The sequence below is a fragment of the Sinocyclocheilus rhinocerous genome, unplaced genomic scaffold (genome assembly GCF_001515625.1).
Source record: "Sinocyclocheilus rhinocerous isolate Xijiao unplaced genomic scaffold, SAMN03320098_v1.1 scaffold352, whole genome shotgun sequence".
NCBI classification, from domain to species: domain Eukaryota; kingdom Metazoa; phylum Chordata; class Actinopteri; order Cypriniformes; family Cyprinidae; genus Sinocyclocheilus; species Sinocyclocheilus rhinocerous.
In genome coordinates, this window is record NW_015642448.1 from 2,263,343 (window position 1) to 2,290,372 (window position 27,030).

General features: G+C 37.2%; 1 protein-coding gene across 3 annotated transcripts in view; it reads right to left on the minus strand.

Annotated features, from left to right (window-relative positions):
- Nucleotides 1-3,653: 3,653 nt before the first annotated feature.
- The window catches only part of LOC107755876 (piwi-like protein 2), a 28,424-nt gene continuing 5,047 nt past the window's right edge, over nt 3,654-27,030 (minus strand). For 2 of the 3 annotated variants that reach the window (XM_016572834.1, XM_016572835.1), the window contains exons 5-23: nt 25,567-25,767; nt 24,931-25,041; nt 24,464-24,581; nt 24,255-24,379; nt 22,172-22,252; nt 21,823-21,936; nt 20,246-20,434; nt 19,942-20,026; nt 18,718-18,807; nt 13,272-13,412; nt 10,439-10,552; nt 8,665-8,853; nt 8,387-8,488; nt 7,667-7,783; nt 6,938-7,026; nt 5,935-6,040; nt 5,519-5,772; nt 5,244-5,351; nt 3,654-4,040 (exon numbers count right to left, since the gene is read on the minus strand). In XM_016572834.1, the coding sequence (XP_016428320.1) occupies nt 3,884-4,040; nt 5,244-5,351; nt 5,519-5,772; nt 5,935-6,040; nt 6,938-7,026; nt 7,667-7,783; nt 8,387-8,488; nt 8,665-8,853; nt 10,439-10,552; nt 13,272-13,412; nt 18,718-18,807; nt 19,942-20,026; nt 20,246-20,434; nt 21,823-21,936; nt 22,172-22,252; nt 24,255-24,379; nt 24,464-24,581; nt 24,931-25,041; nt 25,567-25,767 (2,491 nt within the window). In that variant the 3' untranslated portion in view covers nt 3,654-3,883. The remainder of the gene's footprint in view (nt 4,041-5,243; nt 5,352-5,518; nt 5,773-5,934; nt 6,041-6,937; nt 7,027-7,666; nt 7,784-8,386; nt 8,489-8,664; nt 8,854-10,438; nt 10,553-13,271; nt 13,413-18,717; nt 18,808-19,941; nt 20,027-20,245; nt 20,435-21,822; nt 21,937-22,171; nt 22,253-24,254; nt 24,380-24,463; nt 24,582-24,930; nt 25,042-25,566; nt 25,768-27,030) is intronic. The other variant, XM_016572836.1, reaches the window with a different exon arrangement.

The following is a 27,030-nucleotide window of genomic DNA, read 5'->3' on the forward strand; positions in this document are numbered from 1 at the left end:
TAGGGACCACTTAGGCCTATATAAAAGCATCCAAAAAGCAGCATGTCATGGGAAATACGCCGTAATTTTTGCTCATAAAGGTAAGAGTTATGCGTTCGGAAATGTAAAGAGTCTACTTTTATTTGTGTGCATTCACAATATCAACAAAACGTTGTGATAATGTGTCATGAATTCGTTGTATTCTCATTTGTAAAATAGACTTCAAATTAATTGTTGTAGGCTAACCCGATCTCATGAAAGTGCGTATAGCACGATTTTCTGTTTCTATTTGGCGTATTGACTTTGGCGTGCAAAATACTGATACATTCATAATTTATGGCATGGTTGGTTCAGTCGACAGAAATACGGGACACACGGGCCTATAATTTACTGCTGAAATGTTTGCGGGCAAATCTCAGGTCAGTCTGAGCGCTCATGGTACTCGCAGTGCGTACAGCCCTACACCTGCAGGCGCCACTGTGTGTATGTGCAAACGTCTCAACTTTGTCATTTCATCTGACGCCGAAGTATTTCAAAATGCAATCAAGGCATTCCTGGTGTCAAGAATCTTAGTGATGACATCATAGTGTATGGATCGACACAAGCGGACCATGACAGCAGCCTGACTGCACTATTCCAACGGCTCAAAGAAAAGGGTCTAACGCTCAATCGCAGCAAATGTGAGTTCAACAAGTCTAAACTTGAATTTTTCGGATTTGTCTTCTCAGCCAGTGGCATATCTGCTGACCCCAAAAAAGTGCTTGCAATCCAACACGCCAGTGCTCCAACAAATGTTACTGAAAATTGTAGTCTTTTAGGCATAGCCAACTATTGCTCATGTTTCATCCCTGACTTCGCAACCGTAACAGAACCATTAAGAAGGCTCACACGGAAAGGCACACCCTGGGAATGGGGTGCTGAACAAGAGTCAGTATTTCAGCACCTCAAAGAGCTCCTGACCAGTAACACAGTGATGGTCTACTTTGATCCTAGAAAGGACACAGAGCTCATAGTTGATGCCAGCCCTGTGGGTCTAGGTGCAATTCTGCTTCAGAACCACAACGGACAGCGATCCATCATTGCATATGCCAGCAAGGCTCTCACTGATGTTGAAAGATGTTACAGTCAAACAGAGCGTGAAGCACTGGCACTTTCACCTTTACATTTATGGAAATCCGTTCACACTGATAACGGATCACAAACCCATTGAGCTCATCTGGAATAATCCATGCTCCAAACCACCTGCTCGAATTGAGCGTTGGGGACTTAGACTTCAACCATATAATTTCACTGTGAAGTACAGGAAAAGGCTCAGACAACATTGCAGACTATATGTCTCGTCATCCTTTTTCCACACCCGCATCATGCAACACTCGAGCCACGAAAGTTGCAGAAGAATATATTAACTTTCTTGCACAACACAGCACACCGAAAGCCATCAGATCAAACAAGAAACTCTGAACAGCCCAGTCCTCCAAAAAGTGTGCTCACTCATTCGCACTAACTCCTGGGGTTCAATTACTGACACAATGGAACATGCACCAACACTGCTAAAATACAAACGCATCAGCAGTGAACTCACCGCCCTGCCTAATGATGACTTAATCCTCAGATTCTCCAGAATTGTCATTCCGCCTTCGTTAGAGCACCAAGTTCTTCAGCTGGCTCATGAATCTCATCAGGGCATTGTGAAAACAAAGACCCTCCTAAGAGAGAAGGTATGGTTTCCTGACATGGCTAACAAAGCTGAAGTTATGGTAACAAACTGTCTTGCCTGCCATGCCAACACACCAGTAACACTTTCTGAGCCATTGCAAATGTCTAAGCTTCCTGAAGATGCCTGGCAAGAGGTCAGTGCTAATTTCTATGGTCCTCTACAAACTGGTGAATACATGCTCGTCATCATAGATGAATATTCTCGCTACCCAGTGGTAGAAGTTCTTTATTCCATCACAGGAAATGCTGTGATCCCGGTGATGGATAAAGTTTTCTCAATGTTCGGCATTCCAAAAATTGTGAAGACGGATAATGGACCTCCTTTTAACAGCGATCGTTTCAGCAAATATGCAGAGTACCTTGGATTTCATCACCGTAAAATTACACCATTCTGGCCACAGGCAAATGGTTCCACGGAACAATTCATGCAAACCCTGGGCAAAGCGCTCCGCATTGCAGGAACCGTACAGCAGCTGTGCATCTTTCTAAGGGAATATCGTGCAACACCGCACAGCACCACCAATACATCCCCGGCTGAGCTGATGTTTCGCCGCAAGATGCGCACAAAAATCCCATATCTAGCCACATAATGTTAACGGCTGGTTTGACTTTTACTGATTTATTATTCAAATGGTCTGTGAAACATTCCACTACTAGTTTTTACAATAAATTTTAGCCAGTTTAAATAGTCTTAATGTAGTGATCATTAAAACACTGACATCTAGAGGAAACAAATTTATCGCCATTAATACCAAAATTCCATTGAACCCTAATGCAAAGTGCCTGAATTTCCAGACAATTTGCTTGCATGTTCCCAAATTTATTTTAGATTTCCAGGGACATATTGTAGATTCTTTTTGTAGACATTTGTCATTTCCAATGCATTTATCCTCAGCTGATCCTTTTTTTCTGTTCCTTTGGCCTTTTAGAATGGGGAGGTTTTTGTTAACCTTAGTTAATGCATTAGCTATCATGAACTAACAATGCACAATATATGTTTATAGCATTTATTAATCTATTATTAATATACAATTGGTCATTATGTTAGTTAACTGTATTAACCAATGTTATCATATAAGTTTTTATTTTAAAATGTATTAGTAATTGGTGAAATTAACATTACGATTCTTAAATGCTGTAGAAGTATTGTTCATTGTTAGTTCATGTTAATTGGTGTAGTTAACTAATTGATATATTCACGTGACGTCACACCCTTACAGGAACGCCCATATGGAGAGCAAAACAAGGCTTTCCTCCACTGACCGCCAGTTATTTTTAGGATTGCATTTAGTAGTAATGTAGTAAGACGGTGATATTTAAAGGCCAAATTCGGTATACACCTTATTGAAGTACTTTGTACAGGCAAGCAGATGAACCCAGAATATAAACGCAATGCACAAAGTTTAATATTAAATGTTTTCCCATAGAAAACCATTATAAAGAAGACACTTAACCATTTAGCGCATTGCGTTCATATTCCGGGCTCATTTGCTTGCCTGCTCAAAGCACGCATCCTCAATAAGGTGTGTACTAATTAAAGGCACTTTCTTAAGTGTTTTCACATTAAATGTTTTAGAATGTTCCGCTGTTTTTAGTGATTGAAATATTGCGACAGGTGCTTTATATGGATTGCTAATGGCCAAAACTTGCATTTTGTTCACATATCTTTTGTTTTATTCCTTTGAGAGGTAATCTAAATACTTTTGGAATTGGAATACTTATCGGAACAGATAGAAAATTGACAGTCTTGTGCTGCATTTCTATGGATGTTTTGCCCGCCAGGTCTTCGAACCAGTCACGTGACTGAAAACTATCAATTGGATCTTAAGTGTTATCAAATTGTTCTTTCATTTTCCTCAAGAAAAATGAATCCGCTAATACAGAATGAATACTGCTCTGAACTGCTACACACTAGAGCATTATTTCACACAATCACTGATGAGACAGACACGGGAAAATTAAAGTGTGGCATGCACTTTATTTAGTAATGCTCCACTAAAACGAACAACTAAGAGTTACAGGAAAAAAAAAACCTTGGACGTTGTTTTGGATGACATGCAAAGAACATTCTGAACAGTACTTTTTAAGAACAGCAATCAAAAACAAAAACAAAAACAAAAAAAAACAAGAACGAAAGTCAGAGACTCATGAAATCTACCATCTGGTTGAGATGCTGAACAGGTATCATTTACAGAAAGAACAGTTTCTCTGAGAGCTGGATGGCAGGCTCTGAATGCAGGTACTGGCCAGACAGGAAGGCCAGTTTATGGGCGTATTTGCACGGTGCAGGAACACGTATGGTTCCGGGCCAGTTCCAGTACAGGTGGCACATCTTGAAGGTCAACCTGTGTTTAAAATAAATAAGTAAATGAATGATACATACTTCTTTTTTTACTTTTAATTGTAATATATAGATTAGTGCTGTCAATCGTCAAAATGCTGTCAAATTCTGTAATTATAAGTGATTAATTGCACATAACATTATAATATGTAATCATAAATATAATTTCACATTGAATCTCCAAATTAAAGTAGAAACAACAAGATGTTATATTTTATATATTTAATAATTATTATACGTAATTATTTTATTGGCATCTTTTACTAATTACTAAGAATGAAGGAAAGTATTGCCAATACTAATACTGAAGCCTCAGTTACCAATTTCTGTGGATAAATGGGTAAATTTAGACTTTTAACATTACAAAAAATGTGTCATCATTTTTGAGTATTATTAACATTATTTTAAAAAAATAACTTTTAATTTAAGTGGTTCTAACAGTGTGTTCACACCAAACGCAAATTTAATTATTGGCGCGAGTAGATTACATACAAAGTCAATGCAATGACGCGAAATGCGCGACGCGTTTGCCGCGAACGCGAGATATTCGCCTCAATCGCGTCTTTCGCGCAAGTTCAAAAATTTCAACTCGAGCGGAAAATTCGCCTGACGCATTCTCGCGCAAGCCAATCAGCTAAGAGCTTATTGGCACGTCTATTTGAATCAGAAAATGGAGGAGCGTATTATTGTATCTGCTTGCGGGCCCCCGAAATATATGATAATACTTCATATTCTTATATGGCTGTCATCCAGGCGCAGTTCCTGGAGAAGATGGTGAAATTCACTGAGTTGTGTGCGCCTCTGTATGGTGCTGTGAACCCAGACAAGTCTGCGTTTGGCTTTCAGGCGTTTTTGGGACTTCCACAACAGGTACAAAGCAGCGATCGTATTTATCCTCACCATGGTTGGTTACTCGCGGGATGTTTTTCGCCTCACTCGCGCGAATAAAAACATAGCGCGAGTGACGCGAAAAACATCCCGCAAGTAATCTAGAGTGCGTTGCGCATATTCGCCTCGCGTCTGGTGTGAACACACCATAAAACAATCTTTGTATAAACCCATTACAATAAATATCACATTACCTGTTTCTTTAATGCATTAATGTTGTATACAGTAATACAGCTCTCTCTGTTTAAATGAAAGCTAAGTTTATTTTGAGCTCATATATACATACATACATACAAGCTAAACCAAATCAATTTCTTACCTCTGTAAGTGGTCAGGGGTGAGGTTTGCAGTGTTGTACACTGCTATGTAATGAGTGGGCAGGCCGCAACCCTGTCGAATCGAATGTGCCATTAGGTAGAAGTCCACCCTGAAGAGAAGAGAAACATGTCAATTCACATACCACATTTTATTTTCTCCTGCTAATGCACTTGACTAGATCTCATTTCTGCAAAGCTTTGCACATCTAGTTGCTAAAGCCGTTTGCAGAATCCTGGGCTGCACATGGAGCACAAGCTTCAGCTCTTGTAAACCAACCAGTCTCTGTTTGTGACAGTGTGGTCCAGTACGGTTCCCGGCGAGGGTGTGCCGAAGTGCGCTGATCCATAGGAGTACAGGGTGGTGCTGATTCTTTTCTGCACCACAATGAAAGCCAGCTTAGGTTCGTAGTTCGGGATGGTCTCGAAGCATTTTAGAACCTGAGGGATCTCGTAAAGCTCCACGGTCTTTAGCTGTCCGTCTGACACGCCGTCGCGATAGATGACGATCTTCTCAGGGAAGGCGTGGTTCACCTGTTTGTAAAAAGTGGGTAAAATGGGTAAAATACATCTCTCTACAACATTTAGGAGACAGATTGAAGCTGTGGCATCTTGAAAAAGCTACAACCATCATTTGACTTGTAGAGCCTTTATTTTAGTTGATTAAGATTAAAGTTTGTAGATATGCCTCATTACCTCGTAGTATTTCTGCAGGGCAGCCAGCAGACAGACTCTGAAGCCATTGATTATCTCCTCGTGAGGCATTTGGAAAGTAACTCTGGAGTACCATTTGGTCAGCATGCTACACCGGGACAATAAACGGTTAGGCCTGATTCACAGATCTCTGCTGCATGTAAGCAGAACATTTTCATTTCTGCACCCATATTAACAGCTCGTTGTAGTCACACTGTCGGGGAAGCTAGTGGCTTGACAAGTTTTTCTACAGTTTTAGTTACAATTATATTAGTAGACATCAGCTACTACATTGAATTTATTATTGGGGCAATATCTAAAACTGGCATAAAATGAAAATTTACCCTATCTGTTTTGTAAATGCATGTCATAGATGCTATTGTAAACAGTTCATCCATGCGTACGTTACATTTTTAAATGCATTTATTTTTTGACCTAATAATATTTAATGAAAATGTCACTGGATTTTCCAGTGAAAACTAAAGACTTCTCTCATGACATATGCAGGACATCTCCAATCTTACGTTCATCTGCCTCCACTTTCGAGTGTTATGCCCTCATCTCAAAACACCAAATGTATAAATCCCATCCTAGATGTTTTTTTGTTTGTTTTTCCTGTTACACTCAGATATATGTCATAATACAGAAGAAAATTGTCTGTTTGTAACACTATCATTAAAAAGTCTGGGATCAATAAGACTTTTTTTTATTAAAAATAATAAGAATAATACATTAATTCAGCAAGGACACAATAAATTGATCAATATGATTTTGTATGTTTATAATATTACAAAAAAAAATATTTTAAAATGCTGTTCTTTTGAACTTTCTATTCATCAAAGAATCCTGAAAAAAAAAGTAAAATATTTTGAAGGATCATGCAAAAGACATTTTAAATTGTATTATTTCACAATTACTGTTTTTACTGTATTTTTGGATCAAATAAATGCAGCCTTGGTGAGCACAAGAGACTTCTGAACATTCGTTTTGGGCGGTTTTAATTTACCTGTTGAGACTGGCCACAAAGCCCATGACAGATCTGCTCTTCTTGCTTACGTCATGGTGAACATCCACCCCAATCACCATCAGGTATTTCTGTTCAAATGAAAACTACAGTGGTTAGAAGTTATCCCTTTAGTTAATATACTATTTGCTGATATTTATTTGCTGCAACAATCCAACATCAATACCATTCAAAGGAATAATGCATTAAGTTCACTTTTGCCTTTTTTCTTCATCATGCTTTACATCATATTTGATCTATTGCAGGTTATTTCGTGAACAAATATAATTAAAGTTTGAAAACAAGTAAAGTTTTAAAAAGACTTAATATTAATTCTATTTTAATATTAATGACATTTAAATGTTCTCCCACCAACTCGAGACTATTAATGAGTTTGCGGCTGCTGTTGTCAAGGTAATAAAGTCTCTTTTTAAATGTGGGGGAACAGAGCTTTATACTCAAGAAGAAAGTCAAGATGTGAACCTAGGAATAAACATTGAAATTTGACCATCAATGTGTTAAAAAAATAAAAACTACAATTTACCAGAAAATGGATCACACCTAGCTATCATATATCAGTTCTCACTGCGCAGTGGCCACTTTCAGGTTCATTCCTGACACGCTGTATTTCCTTAAGCATATTTACTTAGCATTTTTTAATCAAGAGTGACATACGATATGTTAACTCCAGGGCCATCCGTGGGGAAAAAGGTCTGATTAGCACACACTCACCAGAGGAACATTTACCGTCCACAGCTCTCCTCCCAGTTTGCAGTTAATCTGCAGAAGGATCTTTTGAGCGATGCTGCGGAGCTTCTGCGGCTGGGAGATGGTCCGCACGTTAATGGCCTGGGAATAAGTGTCACAGATTCAGACATGATATGAAATGTCTAATACGAATACATGCCGTTTGCCACAAACAGGCAAGGCAAAAAACAGCTAATTAACAGCTAAATAATTCCACTGACATGGGATTAAAAAATGTATTAAAATGATGCAAAACTGAATTTCGGTACAAATGACTGTTGAAGGTGAAGGTGGTCCTGCCCTACATATACATCCTGCTGTATATTCTGTCTCGCATGGAAATACTCAACCATTATCAGAATTAAAGATATTATCTTTCAGGCAAAACCATTTAAATAACTAACAATACCGTTTTAAAGGCTGAGGAAATTAACTTTTTACACTGCCACTGAAGACAGGAGTAATAATACTGAAAAATCAGCATTGCATCAAATGAATACATTGTATTTTAAAATATACTAAAATAGAAAATAGTATTACACAATATTACTGCTTTTTCATCAAATAAATGTAGCCCTGGTAAGAGACTTCTTCCAAAAACATCTTAAAAAATCTTACCAACCCCAAACTTTTGAATGGTAGTTTATATGTTACATAAACAGCAACTGAACTATAAAATGCAAAGAAATTGTGTTTTAATGAAACCTGTGATGGTACGGGACTCTGGATGCAGCAGAGCTTTTTGATGGCGCTGTACAGGTCGTCTCTGTTTCCGGTCATGATGCACACGACCAGCTGCACACGGGGCTGAAAACCAGGAGAGAGAACATACTATATATACACTATGGTATTTAGATAATACTCAATGTACTACAAAGCCAAAAGAACCATGGCCCACAGAGAGTAACATGTTCTTAAGTAAACTTTTCACAGCTCTTTCATCACAGTTTTTCCACGTCTCTCTGTGTAGTTCACTTCCCCACCTCACTGGAGAGTTGAGAGTGAATGCTCTTGATGAAAGTTTCGGTTCGATCATCCCGTAGCTCTACACGGATTGGCCGCTCGATTCTGATTCCCATTGGTCCGGCTACTCTTGTAAAAGTAGTCACCAGCTCCTCAGCCTGATCAGTTGCCCGCCGGGGATAGAAAACAGCCCAGCAGTTCAGAGGGACCTGACAGAGAAGAATCCGGAGACGAATAGATAGAAAGAACTACATAAGAGCAATGTGAGAGAATGACTGATTGGGTCTTTCGATTTTGTCACGTTCAAAACATCCAAAGATCATTTTTACAGTATAATGATCATCTTTTCAGTTCAGTCAGAGACTAATTCTGTAGATTCACTAAAAATAGATAATAAGAGTCATTCATTTTGATTAACAAAAAAGAACAAGTTCATAAAGGTCATTTTGCTCAGGAATCAGAATTCACTGGTCCAGCTGTATATTTCTGATTCACTAAAACAAACCAGCTTGTAAGAGTCATTTTATTCAGAAATCAGACTTAATTGGTCCAGCTATATGTTTCTGATTCACTGGATTTGGAATCGTGTGATGTCACGATTCTCCTTGACATGCCCCTTGCACTTACATTTATTAATGTCTGTCCATTAATCACAAGAGTGATACTGCTGTTAGGTAAAGAAACACCTTTTTTGCTGCCAAAAATCTTTATAAACTAACCTTGAGAAACATGTTATAAAAATCTGAAACTGCATTTAATGAGCATCATGATCTGTGATCGGTGAAGGTATGTAAAGATGCACCCCGAAATGGTTGAAAAATTGATAAAAATATGTGACGATTCAAGTCGGTTGAGATGTTAAATGAATGGCGATACAGTTGGGGGTTTATATGAATGTATCTGAGGGGAACTGACTGTCTTCATAAAAGTTTAGATGATATTTTCTTTTCATCTTGCCTCTGTATAATGCATAATAAAGTAGTATTTATAAGCGCAGCGCTGCTTTGTTTACAGCGGAAACCAAGGAAAAGCTGTATGACAGTTTACACTGGTCAATGAGGAGGATGTGTTTTTTCACTGTGTTAGTTATGGTGAAAATATTTGTGAGATTGCAGAAATTGCATTGCAATAAGGAGATCATTGCATCGTGTGCTCAGTTGACACGACTATGTTCGGCTACAGTGCAGCGCTACAACCTTTGAAGTAGTTCTAAATATAATGCTATTTTCACGATTAGGTAATCTTGGCGGCTGTTATAGTTAAAACACATTAATAGTTTGAGAGAGTTCCACGTCATGCTCATTTCATACGCAAAGATGTTAGCCAATCATAGCAGTGGGCGTTTACAATGAAGTCTCACAGCAGACATGCCTTTCCAACAGAGTATTTAAATCAGAGGGCTAAGTTCAGGGTAGAAAATGACTTTTTTGTATCTAAATTATTACTGATTCTGATGAACCATATTAAGATTGTAAGTGCACCTCAGGAAATGTTATAAAATAATTTTAAAATGCATTTCATGACCCCTTTAATACCTACGTGTGATGTGCCTCAAAACAAAATGTGTGAATTCAATCCACACATTTCTTTCACTCAATCCAAACAAGGCTGTTCTCTTTCTGTCGTGAGAGACCTCCAGCCTTTGAAAATATGCAGGTTCTGCAGTACACCTCTGATCAGTCTGACATGTGCCGGCTGCACGTGTGCACTCCCCCACAAACCAATGACTCACTCACAGTGATTTTGTTCAAACACCTTGCACTGTGTCCGAGCTCTCTGATTGTGCTGACTCACAGTGCTGATGGAGGGGTCTCGGACCACCTCTCTGGACCAGTCTACTGACTGAGAGGTGACAAAAGAAGCAGAATGCAAGCAGATGGTCTCACTGGGCAGAGTTCTTCCTTGAGTCTGTGTAGAAACAAAATTTTTAAGTAATCCAAGTAAGCTACAAGCATACCAGTGGATCAATATGAACAAAAAAGACAGTAGGCAAATCAATACAGTTAATACAATTAATTAAAAGGGTTAACACCAAATCAGGGCTCTACAGTGCGACCATTTCAGTCGCATTTGCGACTGGAAACTACTGCGTGCGACTATGAAAAAATATTTAGGAGCACCTGTGCGACTGACTCGATCAGCATTTATGTTTGCGATAAGGGAGCTTCAAATGTTTCTAACGTACTTAGTTTACAACGTGTTTTTGCAGCGTTGAGTAATGTATCACAGACGTATCTCACGAATCCTTTCATAAGCAAAGTGTAGACGGTGTAAATAAAAGATTAACATTAACCTCACCATGAATTTAATTGCACTCATGCAACCTCTGAGCCTCATTAAACATCTGAAAATACACATACAAGCCACTTTTGTGGTGTTCTGTGCCATCTCTAGTACACATTTATTTCTTAAATACTGATTTAATTTGATTGGTAACTTATTCTACTTCTTATTCTACTTGTTATTAGAAATTTTAAAAAGCTTATAAATATATTTTTTTGAATTTGACATAAAAGATAGCATGCTTTTAATAAAGATAGAAAAATGCCATTACAAAGGTAAAAACAAAATTCCCTGTAAATCACTTTAAGGAGTCAAATATCACCTCGTAATAGGAAGGTTAATTTTTTTATCAGAATTTTTTTGATTATTGATTAGAAGGTGCTCCTAAATTTTTGACCGTGCTCCTAAATTTTTTAAATTAGGAGCACAAGCGCTCCTAAAAAGAGAAGTAAGCGTAGAGCCCTGCAAATCCAGTGACCAGTATGTGTCAACATTAGTGATTCTTCAAACTTAGTTGCATTTGATAAAATGAAGGATTTTTTTTTCAAACATGTTCTATTTTACAATGTCAGGTTTTAAAGATACATAAACATATCTGCACATTACAATAATGCATGAATTCACTCGTTTTCAGTTTTTTCTCCCTGCTTTTTATTTAGATTCTAACAGATCCATAAAGGCATATTTGGTTACACTTTATTTCGATAGTCCACTTTAGACATTCTACTAACTGTAAGTAACTTTGCAACTACATGTCAACTAACTCTCATTAGAGCATTTGTAGACTGGTCATATTTCTTTATTAAATAACTTACAAAGAAAGTAATTTGAAAACGTTCACAAACAGCATAAGTGAATCACCGCACGCTCTTCTCTTTCCCTTTCAAAATGCGCAAATGGCTTCAAATCACCACATCGCGTCTGCACTATTAACGAGCTGCACAGTTGACACAGGAGTTGTCACTTGCACAAACGAGGCAGTGTCGCATCGTCACTAAAGTTTATAAAATGCATTTCTCAAGTCTTGCCAGTGTTTAAACCATTCAGCACTTGCGCGCTCAACAAAAAAACAAAAATGCACTGCATGATCAAACATTTAGGTGAGATAATTATCTATAGTTGAAAAATGTCAAAAAAATCCCCCCTCCACCCCTCAAATTAAAAAATCCCCCCTACAAGAGTCACCTAAGAGGGGAATTCCCCCCATTTTCAAAAATGAAATTCAGACCCTGAATGTTTGTAAAAATCCTGATTGGAGCATCACTGTAAATAATTCTACACGATAAAAAGAAGGCTTCAAAAAGATCAGTATGGGCAGATACTGCTTCCTGTGATCTTCTCCAAAAATCCTGATCGGAGCACCCTTAATAAAAAAGAATTTAAAAAAAAGAAAAAAGAATTTCAATAATTGTCAATACAGTATTTTGAGAAAACTCCATCAAATCCAGGGAATGCTATATAATAAATGCTTTTTATTTTTTAAGTAGCTTGTCAGTAAACTACGGCTCTGTGTAGTAAATGCTGCTCCATCTGAAAGCACGTGAGTTCAGCAACCGCTATAGGAATTTCTTGATTTCTTCTGCGAGGCGTATTCAGCATTTCCGAGTGAGAGCGCCCTCTGGTCTTCGGATGGAGATTTACTGCTGGTCACAGAACCGTGCTTCACTGAAAGATACGGATGAAAATCGCAGCTTCTGCCTAATCCCGATTTATCGCCATTGCAATTTAATTTTGATTAATCGTGCAGCCCTAATATATTTATAGACTGTTCAACTGCAACACCCGCTGAGTGCCATTAAACAGCTTGAAAGATCAAAGACAATTTTTAATATAACTCCGACTGGATTCGTCTGAAAGAAGAAAGTCATATACACCTAGGACGCTTCGAGGCCAAGTAAAACACAAGCTAATTTTCATTTTTGGGTGAAATAAACCTTGAAGGATGATGTGACACTGAAGACTAGAGTAATGGCTGCTTAAAATTCAGATTCAGCATCACAGGAATATATTACATTTTCAAATATAATGAAATAGAAAACAGCCATTTAAAATTGTAATAATATTTCACAGTATTACTGTTTTGATAAAATAAATACAGCCCTGGTCAGCCTTTTTCTGACTTCTTTCAAAATCCAAAAAATATTACCAACCCCAAACTTGTGGTAACGTAGATACATATATAGAATGAATGACACAATTTAATTGGAGCTATTCAGGTATAATATGAGTTGAACATGAACATATTTCTGGTTTGGTATTGTTGGAGGACCTGATGGAGCAGTGGCTGCATCTAAGACACAAAAGGCTCTACACTCTCAATGAAGGTGTGTGTTTCCATTCTCACCACTAGAATCTCTTGGCTGATGCTGAGGCCCCAGCGGGCCAGCTCTGAGACAGCTTCATTATTGCTGTTGATGTTGTGCAGCAGTTGTTTGAGACTCTGGGTGTGTTGCTCGGCTCCCACATTGATGTGCATGGTCAGATCCTGAAACACAAGACGAACAGTTTGAAATAAACCTGAATCTGAACAGTAGAGGTCGACCGATAGTGGATTTTACCGATTCCGATAGCTAGGCAGAACCACACTGGCCGATACGATTAATCAACCGATCGTTTTTAAAATGGATACTGAACAAAAACTAAAATAGTTCATTAACTAATGTTAACAGAACCAAATTTAAAATGTAACAAATTTAATAGTAAATTTTGAAATTAAAGGAAACAAGGAACAATACTTCTACAACTTTTATCAACCTTAGTTAATGTTACAAATGGAGTCTTATTGTAATGTGTTACCATTTCATTTCAACAGTCATGCTTAAAGATTGCCATCTTTACATTTCTACACAAAGGCCACAGCATTGAAATTACATATATGGGCCATTCTACAGAATTGGTCAAAACTGCTGTCCCACAACCAAAAAACACATTTAAAAAGCATTTAAGTATTCAAATCTTAGATGTTTACTAAGATCCTTCTATTCTCTATTGAAACCAAAAATAATATTTAAAATATTCGTAAGCTTAATATATATAAAATCATCATTTATTGGGTACTTTCAATTGGGAGGTGGCTGTCCCAAACCCTAACAACCTAAATTTTAACTTATGAAATGATATTGAAATAATTTTTGTATTTTTTTTCCATTGTTGTTTTTAAAAATATCTTTTTGATTCTTTTAAAAAGTGAAGTTCAAAAAAATATTTTATATTTTCTTTGTAAATTACGACTTTTATTGTCACTACCGAAACATTTCATCATTGTTTCGGTAGTGACAAAAGGGAACACATAATCCTCATATTTGGGGGAAATATTTTCTAGTAGTGTTTTAGTTAAAAGTTAAAATTCTGTAATGTGATGTGGTCGCTACCAAAGTATTACTGTCACTACCGAAAATGTGCAGTCACTACTGAAACATGGGATGTTTTGTCAAAAATAAAGTATACTGAATTATCAACTAAGATGTTATGATAGTTTTTGGTTCAAAGTATATTCAAACTAATGAATCCTTAACTTTGAAATCAGTATAATCAACTTTTTGCCTTTTACAAAGAAAAATTTGATTAAAAATAGTGCTGGGCGGTATACCGGTTCATACCGAATACCGGTGTTTATTTCTGTTATGATATGAATTTTTAAAATACCGGTGTATGTCGCTTAAACAATGTTCGGAACGCGACACTGTTTGAAAGGGGTCCCTTTTCACTGTTGCACTGTGGTGAGGGAACAGCTGTATGTGTTACTAAGCATGAAAGTTCCGAAACTGAAGCTGTAGAACTAATAGAACGTGATGACACAGAAGAACTCATCCACAATATCCACATTGACCGCCACAAATATCCACCGCCCCCTGCCATCAGCTCCCGCGTCTCACACACACGAGCGCGACTTTAGCACTAGATTTAGCAACTTTCACACCCTTTTAGCGGCTTTTTTCTCGCTGTCTTCACTGTATCTAACGCACACACGCTCAAGGCCGATTTATACTCGACGCGTCGGCAAGTTCGCTTAGGTGCTCGCGGCAAATATGACGTCATCGGGGTGTTGGCGGAAGTTCGCTTTGAGTGCGCGCGACCTCGTTTCGCGTGGCGGTGTGCACGACATTTTTTGTAACTTTTGCGCAGCTCCGCTTCCGAAGATGCACGAGTTCAAAGCGACTCTAGCCGAACATTTGTGTGAAACAGAAGCAGTTTGATGTTAAGTGCAGTCACACACACAGATCACGTTGCGGCTGAACTCAGACATTCAAGAACAAACTTTTTAGCGCTGCCCCGCAGTTTTATCAACTAAATAGCTTAATCGCTCAAGAGCTACAATATCTTTCTCAACAAGGAGCTGGTAGCATCATTGTTTCTAAAGGACTTAAAGCCACAGCTTTACTGTTAATAGAGAAACGCGGCAAAATGGTGGTAATTTATACATACACAGCCTCTCTCTCTCTCTGTGTGTGTCGTAAATAACCAGCTGATGAATTACACTTTTCTGAGAATAGAATATTGAAGTGGAGATCGCTAAACTGCAAGCTAACCGCTGTTTTCAGAAAGCAAGCGCGTTTATCCACAGTGGAGAGAGAGCGCGTGCACGTTTGCCAGGTTGACAAAGATAAGTAGCACACTTAGCAGATATTTCCGTATTACTCAATTTTAAACGTTGTAAAATTTGTAACAAATTAAGCGCGGTCCACTGCTGTACACGTGCCACAGTATCGATACAGGGCCAGCTGTATCGATACTCGTATCGTCAGATCTCTGTGACGATGCATCGTCGTATCGATATTTTGAACACAGCACTAATATTCACTCATCATGACAGTAAAATAGGGCATTCTAAGTCAATACCGCCCAGCATTAATTCAAAATAAAACAAATCTCATAAATTACACTTGAAATATTGTTAAAAATGTAATTGTTATTGATTTACCTCTGAAAAAAAAAAGAAAATAGCAAAAAAATATATTTACAATGTAGATGTAAGCAAAATATTAATAGGTCAATATAACCCTTCGAATTAAATTATTATTACTGTGTTTCGGTAGTGACAAATTTGGGGAGAGGACAAATATACCAAAACTTTCTGAAAATACAATATGAGAATTAACTGCACAATTACTAGAAATGTCTACCTTGGATATTATACAATTTGCATACATACACATTTTTTGGAAAAATACTTTTTTTTTTCCAAGATGTTTTTAACTCTTGACTTTGGACCAATTCTGTAGAATGGCCCATATATGGATATTGTATGTATACTTTCACACTTTATTTACTTCTATTATAGAACACTTGATTATCTAATGAAAATAACAAAATATGTTAGTCACTCACCGGGCAAAATCGCGTGTCTACACTGTAAAAAATGATATGATGAAAAAGCCATGACAACTTATGTTTTTGAACTCGCAAGAATCACACACACACCGGATGCATCACGTTTAATTCAAGCGGCGGTCTAAAACACCAAACCGCCAAGAGTTCACTGTGTGAATGGCCCTTGAAAGCAAACTGCTACTTTCTCTACTAATTCAATATCTAGTCAAAAATTAAGCAGTAAAGATATGAAAACATGCACTATTATATACTGTATACTAGGGGTTGCACAGACTAGTTGACTAGTCGACTTTAATGCTCTGCCATGATGCTTTAAGCTTGATGTCGACTAGTTGGCAGAGGTGCAGTAGACTAGCAGAGGGTGCAACAGGATAAGAAATCGTTGAAGTCCACATTTACACTCTGTTTTCAAACCGTTAAAATGACAAATAAATGCATACTCCAAAATAGGGCTGTGTATTGGCAAGAATCTGGCGATACGATACGTATCACGATACAGGGGTTGCGGTACGATATGTTGCGATACTGTAAGAAAGGCGATATATATTGGGATATTTCTTATTTTAGGAATAGGATATATTTTTAGGAAAGCTGTCATAAAGAACACACCACCATATGCAAATCTTAGCAATAAATAAATACATAAATAAAAGAAATAAAAATTATTTAACCAGAACACAGTGGGATCTGCATTTGCAATAATCAGTCCCTGTAACATTCAACGTTATTGAACCACTTTTTGTGCAGTACGAGTCAAGGGGAAAAAAATTAAAGTAAGTGCAGGATCCTTTAGTTAAATGTATAATATGTCTTTTATAAAAAGACCATATATATTTTTAGACCCTGCTTTAAAGATTAACATTTTAAGTTTACAATTGTAACGTACAATATCATAACATTTTGATCTGAACAAAAGAATTACATCTGCTTAATATCAATGAAAAATAAAGTGCTTGCAGGATTTCTAAAGAAAACAAAACAATTTTAAAACAATAACAATAAAATAAATATAGATGTTAAGCATTCTCAGAACCTTTCCACTTGGATTTCACAGGTTTTTCAGTTTGTATGTTTGTTCCGCGTGGAATCGCGGAGATACCGCGACGCGAGCACCGCCCCAACTGCTCAAAACGCCCCCACCACGAGGACGTGGCTCTTCACACGGGACGCGGCAAGTGGCGGAACCGAGGCGCCCGCCCGCACCACGGTCCCGCGGTGGACATTAAAAGCCCAAATGACACCACACTTCAGCTTTGTACACCAAAACGGGAACTGGAACTGGAACAAATCTTTCATTCTCCATTACTAGCAGCAAACTATATTAACACGAACATTAGTGCCGTGTCCTAATGCTAGTAGGCTTTTTCCTGTCACTGTTTAAGTTCAGAGATGAAGACTGCTATCTAGCGGTCAGGGTATAAACTCAAAACGAAACAACTGCCACGAATCTTGTATGATTTTTTTTTTTTAAATATCGATATTCCGTTTTTGAGAATCGATACAGTATCGGCAAACAAAAAATCGTGATACTCGCATGTATCGATATTTTCTTACACCCCTACTCCAAAAGCGCTTTACAAGATTATACCATCTGGGTGCTCGAAATTGAACAGGAGAATGCTCGTTTTAAATAGCTTATTGTACAGGTATCGTCGTTCAGAATCATTCAGTAGCGCGGAAATGTATTGTCAACACTGTTCTGTGATTTCTCCATAAATTAGCTTAGAAACTGAAAAGTTCTAGCATATATTTCTTAGTAACTATAACCCAAAGCTTCACTAATAGTAGAGAGAAGCAACCAGTCGCTCTCTCACTAATGCATTAATAAATGTAATCTTTACTGTGCTACTTTATCTGATTTAGAACGAGCAGAAATCTGTGAAATATAATGATCCAAAGACAAAAGAACTGATAAAAATGAGCTGTTATTGGAGCAATAGCCATGTGGGCAGCGCTGTATCAGATGCCATAGCTGTGCACAAGGTGTTCAGGTCTCACCTCAAGGTTCAGGCTTATTTTCTCATTAATAACGTCATCAGCGACTAGTCGACATCGATTCGACTTTCATCACATAAATGTCGACTTTTAAAAATCTGGAGTCATTCAATCCCTAGTGTTTTACATCCGCATCTGAATTGTCCCGCTCTGTGCAGCGCGCAGTGCCACGTGTCAAAACAAACAGCACATACTGTCAGTGATTCCGCCTCTAGAGGCCGCTCTCGCTCTCGTACTGTATAATGACAGTGGAACTTCTCAGCTGCTCCAGCAATGGACACAACCCGGAAAAACTATCGGCATGGATTTTTGCTGATAGCCAATAGTTCCGGCAATCAACTATCAGTGCCGATTAATCAGCAAAACCGATCAATCGATCAACTCCTACTGAACAGTTTCCAAAATAAAGAGAGTTTACCCACCTGACTCTATTTTAGACTGGTTTGACTGGTAACTATTCGTACCTTCATGGCTTTGAAGTCTTTCCTCATTTTCTCAGGGATGCCGGTCATGAAGGAGAGTTCCGGCAGCAGCAGGATTTCACCGGTTATAACCTGTTATGAAACAGATCAAAAAAGCAATCAAACATTTCACTGTGACACAGGGTATTAATTTCATCACAGACTACTGGACAACATTCCCAGTGACAATAATGGCTATTGTCACAAAGTCAGTCAATATTAATAAAAACTATAATAGTATCTCATTGATACTGAAATAAGCTGATGATGGCGGCTTCATCACTCATATTCATTTAGCTGCAAAAATCTTAAATCCAAGTGGAAAGTGTTTTTACAAATATGGGTTTCTTCATTTATTTTCTATGTTCAGCTTACTACTGTACTAGTCTTTCTGCGGTGTATAGTATGCATACTGAGCAAAGATAACGCTGAAGTGACTGTTTTTAGTTTCAGCATGTAAATCCGTGTTGAAATTTGATTCTCAGCGAGGATCATTATGCTGCTCTGTAATTAAAGTTTTTCATGTTTTTGAAAGAAGTTATTATTACTATTATTACATTTGAAAATAACTTTTTTTTAATACATTTTAAATGCTCATTTATTCCTGTGATGACAAAGCTGAGCAGCAGCCATTACTCCAGTCTTCAGTGTCACATGATCTTTCAGAAATCATTCTAAAATGCTGATTTGGTGTTTAAGGAACATTTCTTATCATTATCAATATTAAAAACAGTTGTGCTGCTTATTATCTTTGTGGAAATATTTTCAGGATTCTTTGATGAACAGAAAGTACAAAAGAACAGCATTTATTTGAAATAGAAATCTTTTGTAATAGACATATTTACTGTAACTTTTGATCAATTTAATGTTGAAAAAAGTATTATTTTCTTTAAAAAAAAAAAAACCTTACTAACTTCACAATTTTAATTGGCAGTGTATATGATTGGTAAAAAAAAATTTTATTCACTGGTGTCACCCAGATAAATAGTAAAATGCAGACACTGCCTACCATTTTTCAGGCCAAATAAACTGTTACAGCACAGTACCCAATGACACCACTAGATGACAGCACGGAGTGTGAATTCAGTCAAGCTCATGCTATTTAAACCACCACTGACTGACATGCAGCGGTCACTGTCATTTCTAAAGCTTTTTAATAACTCCCAACATAAGCTAACAAAACAGCACCACCATCCAATCCAAAAATCCTGATAAGCATTATTTCACCTTTCCTCCTGGTTTGGACCTCTCTTTTGGACGATGGCTGAGCAGTGGTTGGTCCAGTTCCTTTATGGTAATGCCATAGTTCTTTCTGTGCATATAAAAAGCTAATTAGAAAATTGACAAACCAAACAATAAAACGGTAATCTGTCACTTTAAACTAGCATAAATCTGCCCCTGCCATCATAATGAGCTTTCACAATGTCATTTGCATCATAATCCAGTTATGCAAGTTACGGTCCAGCTGTCATGTCTTTTACATGCATTCAGGTTTTAAATCAGAAGTGGGTTCTCCACATAGCAGATGAACCTGTAGTAATCGACAAACGTGGTCACGGTTCCGTCAGCCAAGGTGAAAGTGTCTTTGGGAGACTTGGACCACTCGATGTCATCGATACGGTAAGTGCGGTTATTATACCGCGTGATGACGATTGAACCAACAAACTCCTTTGTGCATTCGTCCTGAAAGCTTGCACGACTTCCTTGGTAAATCAAGTTCCTAAAGCAGACAAACAGTTATTCAGGGTTAAGCAAATGGCATCACTGCACTGATTTTGGCAAACCGATTATAGCGTAAATTTTAGCCAAAAATTTAGCATGCATTTAAAATCTTTTATACATATGAGTTCCGATCCAAAACCTAGTGAGCTGAATTGCTGTCAACACACTAACAGCAATTAAATCACTAGCTCCTGGTTTCTAGTAGGTGTTCCTCTGTATGAGATGATGCTGTCTGCACTTCCATTCCTAGTCACTGCATTGTAACGCTGCTTATTTTCATTAAAGTGGTCATATGATGCGATTTCAAGTTTTCCTTTCTCTTTGGAGTGTTTGAAATTGTCACATTTTGCAAAATTTTGTCACATCACCATTGGTCTCTAACAATTATGTGAACAGAAATTACCAACTCTCACCGAAAATGAAAATAAATGTTACGGCAGCATCTTAACTAAAATGGAACTTCATATGCAGGCCAATTTATTATTATTTTAATAACATTAAATAATTTTTTGACGCCTTTTCAGCACCAAATGCTTCCATATGGCAAAAACAGAGCAATTAAAAAAATCCAATGACACACAATAAACAAATTAATTCTGAAAGAACTGTTAGAAAAACCATATAAGATTTTTCAATTTGATATTTCAACCCAGTTTATGAGGAAATTATGCATTACTTCAAGAAGTGCATAGCATACATAAAGTTTGGTCAAAACAGTCAATCCCTAATTAGATTTGGGGGGTTTTCCTATCCATACCTCTCCAAACTAAATGAAATATTCAATTTCTCTCACCTCGTCTACAATATATGATCATTTTTTCACTGAGCTTGTGGCAAAGCATATTGCTATTGTTTTCGCTATGAAGGATACAAGCAATGCTCAATGCTGCACTAGAATTTGGTCAAAAAAAAAAAAAAAAAGTATTATTTTATATGTTAATTTATTAAAAATATATATTTAACAAGAATATTTAAAAATTAATGTATTTTTTAATTAATACAATGTTTTTTGCTAATACAATAATATATAATACTACTACAATAACACCTGTAAAATCATTTTGATTAGCAAAAAAAAAAAATCTAGTGATGCACTTACAATGCAAGTGAAAGGGGCTGAAAGAAAGTGAAACAAGCAATGCTCAATGCTGCGCAAGAATATGTTATTTGTTATCTTTTAAGAATCTAAAAATAAACATTTATTTTAAAAATAAATGTTTTTTTATCTATATATATATATATATATTCTCCTCTTTTTCTAGAACACCAACTCGCTAGATTTTGGAACACTGCTTTGGAATGGAACGAAGCACGCAACTGACAAAATGGCAATGACTTCGTACATGTCGACATGTCAGAATGATTGATAACACTGATCAAACTCACATGACATCCAGCACGGAGTCGTTTCGTAGCACCTTATGGGAGACATCCACAATGAGGTAGAGGCCACCATCGGTGTGCTTGATACTGGTGGAGTACCCAGGCCACACCTGAAGCCTGATGGACACGCATTTACAAACACAAATAGGTACAAACAATTACAAGGATCCTGAATCACTATGCAAACCATTATTACAAGTGGTGCTGAAACGTTTCAAATGTGTCTGGTAATCATAGGTCAGGTGGGAAAATACAGAATCTTAAGTCTAGATTTATTCAGTGTGAAATCAAACAATGTGGAGCACAGCAATTTTGGTTGGATTGCAATCACAGTCAGGTCAGTGCAAAATACCTGTGTTTGCCGAGAATCACAACAGCGTTGGGGTCGTAATGGTTTCTGCCCACCAGCTTCAGGCCTAGTAATTTCATCACTCTAGAGCAGAGAGAAAGAATGAGAGGAAAGCAGCAAGAAAAGTCAGCGATGTCAGAGCTGACTGTCAACAAGCCATTATAGCTCAGACTTGTCTCATATGCACAGAAAATTGGAGCAATACTCCACAGGGCTCAACAATACGGGCTGTTTCACACCGCACACTCATGTGGTGCATAAGCGAACGGTTTAACTACAACAGCAGGCTCACGTTGTGTTTTCAAACTGGCAGTTTCCCAATACCTTACCAAATATTTGCTTTAATAATGGCCATAAATTATCAAATGCTTAGTAGTCAGCCATTGAGAATTATTACAAATTGATTGTGATGAAATCTAATTTACATGAAGAGGGAGATCACATTGAAATGGCTATTAAAGGAATATTTTGGTGTCAATACAAGTTAATTAAAAGCATGTGTAAAATCCAGTTTTGTTACTGTTAAAGGGTTAGTTCACCCAAAATTGAAATTAGCCCATAAATTACTCACCCTCAAGGCATCCTAGGTATATATGACTTTCTTCTTTCAGACGAATCCAGTCGGAGTTATATAATTATATATAATATATAATTGTCTTTGATCTTCAAAACGTAATGATCACTTTAATCTAGCTTGTGCCAACAGTTGTACACGGAAGCAGCTCCGGGAGGATGACGTAAGATGTCGGCGTTGCGCATGTGCTGGTGAGTCTCGTGAAAACCAATGTTTGTTAACAGGAGCAAAGAAAGCAAAGTTTCCTTACTTTAGCAAATGAAAACCAGTCTCCTCTTGAACGCCGACTTCATACGTCATCCGCCCGGAGCTGCTTCCGTGTACAACAGTGAACACAAGCTAGATTAAATTGATTATTACATTTTAAATATGGTTATTTTTCTTACAAAAACGCATCGATTCACTACAGGAGGACTTTGTTCACCCCCCGGAGCCGTGTGAGACACTTTTTATTATGGATGGGCGCTTTTTATTTCACTTCTTTTGGACTGATGCACTGCAACACCCGCTGACTGCCATTAAACAGTTTGGAAGATCAAAGACAATTTTTAATATAACTCCGACTGGATTCGTCTGAAAGAAGAAAGTCATATACACCTAGGATGCCTTGAGTAATTTATGGGCTAATTTTCATTTTTGGGTGAACTAACCCTTAAACTAAAAATGTTTATGGAAACAGAGAAATAAAATATAAATCTTGAATGAAAAACTTGATAAATGTGCCCTGCCAATAAATTAAAATACATTAAGCTTAAGTGCAAGTAGTAAAATTACTAAAACAAAATAGTTAAATAGAAATGCAAAAACTAAGAGAAATGGTAAAAGCATATAACAAAATGATTAAAAAATGTAAAATTAAAATAAACTGAAAATATAAAAAAATAAGATAAAAAGGGGAATAAAAGATTTAAAAAAGAAAAACATGAATAATTACTATAATAGTACAAATAATACTAAAATAACACAGGTGAAATAATTTTGATTACCACAAAAAAATTAATTCTAACTTCACATTATTTCAAACATTAACTTCACAAACATTGATCAAATAAATGCAGCCTTGGTGAGCATAAGAGAATTCTTTTCAAAAACAAAGAAAAAATTCTTACCAACTCCAAACTATTTAACGGTATTGTAGATTACCTCTGTTATAAGTGACCCACCTTGATGTAACAACGTAGTTCACACTCTCATCCAAGGCAAAAGATTCTTCTCATGGTTCTAATGTCAAAACCATTTCTGACTCACCTGTTTTTGCAGTTCAGTTTCCATGAACGTGCTGGATGAATGAGGGAAGGAGCTTTGCACTGTGAACATTACATTATGTCTACGTAATACATCAAACTCTTATTTCAAACCATTAGTGAGGTCATACATTAATGAAAGAGCACATTTGTTTTCTCTCAGAGGACATTTCAAGCCATGAAAGAGAAAAACAGGAAGAACAAATTACAAACACATCTGACCTGTGGTGTCTTGAGAATCAATATATTATACATAGAGAATACACACCTCCTTAGGACCACGTTGTAAAACGGGATACATAGATCAGAGCTGGGTGGCAGAATCTTTGTCAACTGGATCTTGATGTCGATCTCTTGATTGTCGGTTTTTCTCTCAGCTTTAATATGAACAACCTGTTACACAGCAAAGCCTAGGTAAGTTTGGGTAATTAGGTGTGTTTAAAGTGAAAAACAACAACATCTAACATGCACACGAACCTCTTCAAGACGTTTGGGCAGATAGAGGATGGATCCGTCAAAAGCTACCACCTCTCCCGTAGTAGGCCGATGTTCCTTCATCATACCGAAACGCATACCGAGAGACTCAACGTTCGGGCTGAAATTCAATAGCTGATCATTAATGCCATTAATCATGTTTTCTCTAAAAAAAGATGCTGCTAATAATAATTATTCAATCAATACTGGTTACTATATAAGACATGAACTAAACATCTACTTTATTCCGACAGGCAGAGGCAAACATCATATTCTCATTGAAAAAATGCATATGAAGAGGTGCACCAATTTATCTTCATACTTTGCTGGCCATTACTGACCTTTTTGAACAATCAATACTACATAGCATTAGCTCTGAACAATGTACGAGTTAATGCCTGAAGTTTGTGTTTGTAACTGTGATGTTACCTTGTTTAAAAAAAAATACGGTACAGATAAAAAAGACTCACGTAAAAGTAACATGGTACTGAAACACAGCTTCATTTTTGCAACGGATGGGTATGTAGTTTGACCCGATGGATACGGGACTGCCTTTTGTTCCCATTTTCTGCAGAGGCTCCCTGTAGGAACACATTGTAGAAAAGAAACATTAGTCTCTACCAACTAGTTGGATTGATTCGTTAAAGAACAGCACCAATGAAATAAATAATTTGCAAATTAGGCAGAATTGGGTTATAACTCAACAATGCTACAATGTATATAATGTACACTACAGTTCAAAAGGTGGGGGGTCAGTAAGTCTTATGTTAATCAAGGAAGCATTTATTCAAAATTACAGTAAACACAGTAATATTGTGAAATATTAATATCATTTAAAATAACTGCTTTGTAGTTTAGGTAATGTATTTTAAAATCTAATTTATTCCTGTGATTGCAAAGCTGAATTTTCAGCAGGCATTACTCCAGCCTTCAGTGTCTTCAGTGTTGCTTAATTTTTTTTGTGGAAACTGGGATACAGTTTTTTCTGGATATTTTGATATATACAATGTTCAATAGAACAGCATTTCTTTAAAAAAAAAAAAAACTTGCTTAAAATGATCAAATTTTACAAACAGGACAATAAATCACAGAAAGAGAATTCATACTTCACGGTCTCAATTTTCACTTCAACTTTAGGTGGTGTTCCTGGAGGAACTGGGGCATCTTCAGAGATGGAGGTAGCAGATGACAGGGAGAGTGGGGCAGCAATGGGAGACACGGGGCCTGATGAGCCAATCGGTCCACGACCTACACTCATATGAGGCAATGCTGCTCTGCCAACACCAACAAATCCTCTGCCCAGGAAACTGCAAGCACACAAAGCAAAACTCAAATTACATTTACTCATTTGGCAGATGCTTTAATCCAAATTGACTTACAGTTGAGGAATACAACAAGCGATTTATCATAAGATGGCAATACACACGAGAAGTGCCCGTTATAGGCTAGCGGCGATAGACGGTGCTGACGGTGATACCATTGTTAAGCCGCAACACCGGTTACGTCACTTGCCCACCGCGTCACCGACCCCCACCGTCGTTTTGATTTTTTTATAGTAATAAAAATCATTTAGTTCAGTAAAAGAACAGACACTACAATTAAAAACTGAATGCGGCTGCTCAATGCAGTGTGCCGAACGACAGTCGCATCACATCAGATTTAATTTATCACGTGAGAAGCTGACAAGAAGAGTGAGGTGGGACAGACAAGACGATCACGGATGATTTAGTTTCGAAACGAAATGCAAAAGCAAGCAAACTACCTGTTTGGCAGTATTTTGGATTTTGAAAAGCCTGTTGACTTTTGCCGTTTATCTAAGGTGATTTTGGAAGTTTTTTTAAACATTCATTTCTTATTTAATTGGTTCCACAGTGTTTGCTGATTTTTACTTTATTTAAACTTTGTGTAATTTATTTATTTTATTTGACATCAAGGTGTATGCCGTGCCTATTTATTTGGCTATATATTATAGGCTACATGTTTACTTACTTCCAGTTTTGTATACCTATTTAAACTTTATGTAAGTTATTTGTTATTTTATATTAGGCATAGCCTGCCCTATAGCATGGTGTATTTTTATTCGTTTTGTTAATAAAAGTTCTATGTTTTATATATAGGCTAAAGTGAGTTTGATGTTGTGTTTTGTTGTTGCATTCAAGCAATTGACGCCGAATTGATGCTAATTCGAAAAATGCACACGGCGCTTTTAAACTATTTAAAAGCGAAGGAAAGCGAGGAAAAATTCAAACAAACAATTGCTTTACGCCGAATTGCCGCTATTTGAAAGTGAAAGTAAAATGTGCACACCGCTTTTACAAGCTATTTAAAAGCGAAGGAAAGCGAGGAAAAGAGGGAACGCCCCGCCCCCACGGTGATACCAGTATTATCCGTGTTGTCACACGTCGATTAACCGGTGGGAAAATTTCCTCACCGTCACAACCCTACTTACCAGCATTTTGATGCATTTCAGTAATCATCCTTCAAAGGCATAGTTCACCCAAAAAAAATCTGTCAGCATTTACTATCACTCATGTCAATTCCAAACCTGTATGACTTTTTCATTTGTGAAG